This window comes from Pocillopora verrucosa, chromosome 6, assembly GCF_036669915.1.
Source record: "Pocillopora verrucosa isolate sample1 chromosome 6, ASM3666991v2, whole genome shotgun sequence".
In the NCBI taxonomy this organism is placed as follows: domain Eukaryota; kingdom Metazoa; phylum Cnidaria; class Anthozoa; order Scleractinia; family Pocilloporidae; genus Pocillopora; species Pocillopora verrucosa.
In genome coordinates, this window is record NC_089317.1 from 24,883,604 (window position 1) to 24,890,940 (window position 7,337).

Consider the following 7,337-nt stretch of genomic DNA (forward strand, 5'->3'; position numbering starts at 1 on the left):
TCACTTCGGGTGGCGGGAAGAAGAGAGAGCATGGAAACGAGAGCTAAAGGTTAATGCCGGCACATACTCATAAAGACCCACAATGGAAATTCCTCCTTGGAGTTTCTAAGACAAGAACACTTAACAAAACTTGAGTACATTTATATTTTGATGCCATATGATCGTATTTATCTGAAAGCTTCTCCGGTATTCAGAAGTTTTCCCGCCACGATTCTTTGAGTGAATGCAATAGGTCAGAGCAAAAACAATTTCCTTAGAACATCTGTTGATGACATGACAAGGTGCTACTAAAAAATGCTCTCCGTTTACTGGTGCTTAAACATTACTGCCTCCGGGAATCAACAGAACGTGCAGGCTATCTCCTGCACCAAAATGTCGTGCAAGTGTCTTCTCTTCTTTTTAATCATTTCACATGTCAAAGTGGCACATCCGTCGAAGGACCAAAATGCTTCAATCAATGGTTGTGTGAGGTTCAACTGGATTGAGGATTTTTTTGCGAGACAAAGGCAATCTCAATGGAAAAACACAGTGAAAGATATCCTACAATACTGCCTTTCAAATTATTCAAAAGTCAATGAAACAACTGGTTGTAACGGCCCAATTGTAAATGTAACATTTCCTCTCTTTTCTTGCCCTTCAAATTTTACACTTTTAGAGAGGGAGGTCTTTCCTTTAGTGGCCATCAAAGAAGAATCGTTTTCCATTGGCCGTCAAATTCTTCACGCATTTAAACAAATATGGGAACTCATTGTTATTTGCATAACAGGAGCCATGCTGTCAGGAATCATCATCTGGTTCTTGGTAGGTATTCAGAACTCTCTTTTTCCTCACTTTATCCCATTAGAAAAGTCGATCATTCAAATGATATATGTGACACATGTTAGTGCTAAATCAACAATAAAAAATCGAGAATTATTCACCCGCATAATTTTTCTTTTTATGATAATAATATACGTTCTTTGTAATATGCAAGAAAATATTGATAACATGTTCTTCATGGGGGTAACTGTTAGATGTGAAACGGCCATTTCAGCGTAAACATTGACAAATTGTAACCGTTAGTCGTCACAAAAGTTAACCGTAAACATTTTGCCTTTCTAGAATGTGTAATTTTGTGTCATTTTGCGTTAGCCTGTTGCCGTAAAAAAGGGAAAATTTAACCGTTAATATGTAAAAACCATCACCCATTGTCACCCTCTGATAATCATTTTTTGCCGTCTGGTCTTAAACTTTTAATATTTCAGTGAGCTGTTTGCCAAATTGTAATTGATCCACATGAGTAAAAAGTAACCGAATGGACTTTACATCGGTTTTCTAAAGTTATTTCTGAATACGTTAATTACTTTTGCCCAAGACTAAAATTTTCATTTTGATCCAAACTCTGTTCACGGATTTTCTCAAGTCATTTCCGAATCCATGAAAAGCTAAACTCAGATGAAGAATTAAAATGATGGAGAATTGGTTATAAGTCAAACGATGAAGATGAAGTCAAAAGATGAGTACGAATAAGTCAAAATATGAGTTTGCAAAAAAGGTCAACGTTTTCAAGCTGATATTGACATTTCCCAAACCTAACGGTGTAAAGTAGAAAACAGACGACTCAGAAGACTGCATCGAGAAAAGGTTAGATTGATAGTTAATGATCTAAAACCAGGCAAAATTTTTTTTAAACAATGCTTCCGACATTAAAGTAAACATTGGAGACAAATCAACATGACTTTGAGTTAATTATCATATTTTTTAATAATTCTTTAAGACATCTAACATCTCACTTAAAAAACAATCTTGGAACTCAGACCAAAAATGGCTATATCATCAGCAGATGTTTCTCTCCTCTTTAATATTCAAACCTCCTGAAGGCAAACTTCTGAGATCTCATCGTCTAGCATGAATGTGTTTAATGCTTTATAACGCACGATTTTGATACGTTGGTTACTCATTTCTCAGTGTGAATAACTTGATACGGTTTTTTTCTTTCGAAAAAGAAGACTGACACGAATATCGTTTGTCCTGCGAAAGCGTATTTGGATGTCCTGCGTTGCTATTTGCACATAGAAAATGTAAGTGTTCTTTACTTTTAACAACTAAATATTCTTTCCGCCACAGGATCACAGAGCAAATGCAGGTCATTTTCCAGACTCGTTTTGGAGAGGCGTTCAAGACGGATGGTGGTGGGCAGTGGTTACTATGACAACAGTGGGGTTAGAAACTGCAAGCTAAATAATAATCTGTCTTGTCATCTAACACAGCCAATTAAACTCATACCCAGTTTCCACACGACCACAAAAGTGACGGGTATTCGGTCAATTAGCAACCATATCAAACTCGCCATCACTGAGAGTCAAATCGCCAATCCCCCCCCCCTTTCGCTGTTCACAAACTGATCACAAAACGTAATATCAACATGTTTTATTTCATTTCACGGTTAAAGTTCCACCTCTGAGTCCCTATGGCGATTTGAGTCCCTTTTTGACGAATTGACCGTCAACCAAGTGATGTGATCACGATAAAGCCTTATAATGTTAATTGTTCTTAAGCAATTACGGAAAACCCTTCGGAAAAAAGATCCACGTTTAATCTGCCAAAACAACCTCAACACGGTAATACAGCTAATAATAAAACGTCGTAAAAAGTCCTCAAAAAGACGGCTCTCAAAGAACTAAACTCGCGCACGCGATAATTGTTAACGTCACTTTGCTTACAAGCCTACAAATTGAAGATATCTCTGAGCCCGCGCGCCACGCGAGTTCGGCTACTGTCTCTTTAACAATACTTTAAGTTTGTATTTTTTATCAGGATAATTTGGTATTATCACTGACTGAGTTGATAACGTAAATTGGCCACCGTAAAGAGTTCAAAGGCTAGACTTTAGCTTTAAACTATTTACGGTGGCCAATTTACGTTATCAACTCAGTTGATAATACCAAATCACCCTGTTCTACACTCCCACCGACGCAGCACAACAGTTTCTTTAAAAACTTATCCTCTTAAGTCATTTGTATTTTTTATCACTGACATGGTAGCTATGGCGACAAAGCTCCTAAATCATCGCTGGCTCGGGTGTATGCTTCACTGTGGATGATCATCGGAATTCTGTTGATGTCAACCATTACAGCCCAGATTTCCTCGTCCATCACTGCTGATGAACTTCGACCCCTTAATGATGTGTTTGGATCTAAGGTATGAAACAACATTTGAATGAAGAACATTTATTGCCTATGGAGCCTAATTCTCAGTTGTTTTTAACTTCCTCTTGTCGTGACAGAAATTTGGAGAACATCTCTTGTTCTATTTCATGATCGATCTGGTTTGCGACTGCCTTTGTTATTTTCAAGCTTAATGGTCACAATTGTCCAATTCAGAATACGAAGTTGAATTTCGAAGAAATTCTTCGTATTTTACTTGCCTCATTAGTTCAGTGTCGAAATTTTTCATATTTCATAGTATTTACGAAGGGAACTACGTCATAGTTTATACATCCTTGAGTAGTATTCAAGTCTTTCATTTTCGATCTGTTTTAATCCTCTAGGTCCTTGCATCGATGTTCCTTCTTGGATTACTATCACTTCTCTCTTGTTTCTATATCTTGCCGAACTGTCAGCAGACTCAAAAATATAGCTATAAAGGTCTGGTAAATTCTCGTCTGCTCCAAACCAAATGTTTAAATCGTGCCTATTGTATCAATCTCCAAAGCCTCAATTAGAAAATAGAATTGCTTGCAATAGTTTATTTCACAGTTACTTGTACTTAGTCGCCAAGCCTTTGATTTGGAGTGAGGCTGAAGGTGGTGACCTTGTTGTGATAGAGATCAGTATCTGGTTAGTATGATAATAAAGAAATTTACATTTAAAAAGCAACAACGTTTGTAGCATAACAAGGTCACCCTTAGCTTTACTCCTGTTCAAAGGCTTGGCAACCAAGCTCGCAACTGTAAAATTGACCATTTGATGCCGTGAATAGCTAATACGTCTTGACTTAACTTGTTACAGGTCGGTGTTCCCTTGGGAAGCAAAAAGTCCCTCGAGAAAGAAAATCATGGAATCAATATGAAAGGTGTTTTAACTTAAACACTCTTTTTTCCCCCTGAGATTCTTTCATTGTTTATATGTTCATCGCTGTTGCTTGTCGATTGTTTACGAGGTGCCATGCGGCTAAGCGATACAATAAAAGCACTATCCCCCTCTGAGCGCGGCCCAAGAACGGTTGCTTTGTTTTCTGTGACTCAGCCCTATTACTCTTCAAAACTAGTCACCGTATTACGCACCCTCAAAAGACGCTCTCTAGGATCTCTCAATGATGAGTACTCCTAAGACTTAGGACATTTAGCGTGCGTAATCTAGTTTATTCTGGATATGAGTCTTATATCTATTTTTCCCCATTTGCACATACTACCAGCAAGCAATGTTTATTAGAAGCCTTAATCCTCAATAGGATTCGAGAGGTACGTGATAATTGCAATTATAGTTTTTCGGCGTACAGCAGAGAAACATTTTCCATGGTGTGTGTGTTGGGGGGCAGGGGATTTATAAAGATCGTTGCGCAAATCCTCGGGGGCTTCCCGAGGTTATTCTTCCCTTAGGAAGGCTGCTGATTAGAGGCACAAAACCAGCAACTACCAATAAATAATTTAACTATTTGAGTACATTTGATATCAGCAAGGATATACATTTTTACTCTGTTTGAATTTCTTGCAGAATACCGCACAGAACGCGAACTCCTAAATGGCTTGATTGATGGTAGTGTAGATGCAATATTGCTGTTCGACTGTGGCACTGTGGAAATGAAAAGGCAGCCTCCTCATTTGACAATAGTTGACGCATCGGAATTCAATTTGACCATCAGAGTGGGTTTTGCGGTGGAAGAAGGAAACGAAAACCTTGAAGAATGTTTGCAATATTGGACGAACGAGGAATGTTCAACAGAACAGATGAATGGCGATGGCGACACTGACGATGAATGCGAGGATTGGCAGGTTTGAAAACAATTGAAATACGATATATTTCGATAGCGGAGATCTGCTCAAATGGCTTGGCATATCTATCAGAGTAGGAATCGAGAATCTCGTCGATCGCCACGATGGACTTGGTTAAGGAACTCGATTTCCAACCTGTCAGAAATTCGAGTGATTAAATTCACTGGCAATCGTACCTGGTGGGAGTTAAAGGGATACTTGGGTCAAATATTGCTGGGTATCTCCAACTAGCTTCTTGGAACCCCACCTCGATGAAATCTTTTTTTTCGGCCAATTATGGACCCCTCCTCACTCAGTTTTAGTAATACGATAACAGTTTTTTAGCCATGAGTCTTCCCATTTTAAATCCCTACTTAGCAGAATTTCTTACCCCAAGAATCCCGAAAACACGCGACCCCATTCTAGTAACTCTCGTCACAATACAAACCCATGTAGTCATACCAATCATAAAAATGACACCCCATCCACTGACACATCCTCATTACCCTATAGCTGGGAAGTAATCCCTCCTTTCCCCGTGCATTGGCACAGTCTTTCTTTTACGACGCAATTTGCTACGTTCATCGATGCAAATCCCCAATAAAGCTAACCAATCAAATAGTCCCTATCGGTATGTATACTCAGTTCAGTTTAAGGACAGAAGACCAACATTGTACCAAAAAAAAAAGCATGCATTAGATGCTTCGCATGAAAAACTTTTGGCACGGACGACGTCTTAAATCCAAGCGGGTCCTATATCAAAATTCTCGGGGGAGCGTTGAGGAAGCTGAGCTGATCAAATTTCAAATAGGCATTCTTTTTAAGTTATACGCCGAAAATTTCATCTCTAATTTCAAGGAATTGATCGACGAATAAGGGCAGGGGAGTGGGGTCAGCTGTACTGAACATAGTGTTCGCGATGAGTAGCAAGAGGTTTGTTGTCTCGTAAAATTTTGAAATCAGGTACGATTTGGATCAATCGGTTAGGTATATCTGTACATTTTTCAGTGGTCCTGTTTTGAAGAGTACAGCCATGGAAAATACCGACATGACATGAAACAAGGCTCATCCAATGACCGAGTGAAAACCCACCACTTCATTTTGATGAGCTCTGCTGGCCTTTTCGTCATCTTCCTGTTGACTGGTTCCCTGAGGAATGCGTGCAGGAAGGGGAGACCGACAACAGATGGTCTGTACCGGTCCACATTATTTCTTTTTCTGTTGAGATTCTTATAGCCGAGGTTTTCCCCATACTAAAAGGAATACCGTATCAAAAGATGTTCAAATTAAGGGACTGAACATTTTTATTGAGAGCTTATTTCAACAGTAATCCATAGATCTAAAGCTATTTTCATACGATAGGTTTCTGGATTTCTCGACAAAATAACGACAGGACAAGGAATACTGCTGATGATTTGTATTTGCGCGTTCAGTTTACTGATGGCTTGCTAACAAACACAGAGAAGTTTCTCAGGTTCACAAAAAATTCCAATATTTCGCTGCAATTTTCTGCTTACTCCATCGGCTGCCTGTACGTGAGAAGGACTGTTGTCTGAACATGCATCAGTGGTGATTAAAAATTCCCCTGACGGGGCCAAAATTTACCATTATGTGAATACATTTGCCAGCAACACCTGCGGGCGTGTGACGTCCTCAGCTCACCCAATTTAAACGCTAGTCCCAAGTAGAACTGACAGATCGTTGTTGTATTTCTATTTCAGATGTTGATATTGAGAAAGGAGTGTCTCACTCCAAACTGAGAGCGAGTATTACTGACGCAGTACCTATGAAGGAACTCTCAACACGGATACTTCACCATGACACAGAGCAGAACACTATTGAAAATATTACCAATTAGAATCTTTGTTCCCTCTGGTGAAATGTAGATTTTTTTCTTTTTGCACGCTTTAAAAGTAAGTCGTGGCTAACGAACTTAAATGTAACTTGCGCGTTAAGAACACGACCTCAGTTGGACGAGTCAATTACAACTCTTTGTTTGACAATAATTCACAATTTAAAGCTTAAATCTGTTTTATAGATGTTTTTTAATACAATATTTGTTGAGAGCCATTAGTGTACTAGTACACTCTGTTATATACACCTTCGATAAATAAAGTTCATTGATTAATTCAAAACTAAAAGATCGAAGGCCAAATGTTTCCTGTATAGAACTGAAATAGTTCATTGAGTCGACCCAATAATGAAGGTTGACAAATTTAAACAGTTTAACATACACTTTAATAGGACGAAAGAAAAAAATAAATTATACCTATTCATGGGTTATCTTCAAAACATAAAAAGTTGGACGTTTGAAGTTAAGTCATTTTCCAGTCGACTTTCCCATGTTAAACAACTCTAACGTAATTCTTGGGTCGACCCAAATAAG

At 38.6% G+C, this 7,337-nt stretch overlaps 1 protein-coding gene across 1 annotated transcript; it reads left to right on the forward strand.

Annotated features, from left to right (window-relative positions):
• Positions 1–337: 337 nt before the first annotated feature.
• On the forward strand, positions 338–7,129 carry LOC131790457 (uncharacterized). Its single transcript, XM_059107706.2, has 7 exons — positions 338–801; positions 2,107–2,201; positions 3,024–3,180; positions 3,990–4,053; positions 4,695–4,972; positions 5,960–6,140; positions 6,673–7,129. The coding sequence occupies exons 1-7, from the start codon at positions 373–375 to the stop codon at positions 6,807–6,809; spliced, it is 1,341 nt and encodes a 446-aa protein (XP_058963689.2). The 5' UTR covers positions 338–372; the 3' UTR covers positions 6,810–7,129.
• The last annotated feature ends 208 nt before the right edge of the window (positions 7,130–7,337 follow it).

Coding starts and splice junctions, on each gene's coding strand:
- LOC131790457 (XM_059107706.2), top strand. CDS start 373: ATGTCGTGCAAGTGTCTTCTCTTCTTTTTAATCATTTCACATGTCAAA. Junction 2,202..3,023: donor GTTACTATGACAACAGTGGG/GTTAGAAACTGC, acceptor CTGACATGGTAG/CTATGGCGACAAAGCTCCTA. Junction 4,973..5,959: donor ATGAATGCGAGGATTGGCAG/GTTTGAAAACAA, acceptor TACATTTTTCAG/TGGTCCTGTTTTGAAGAGTA.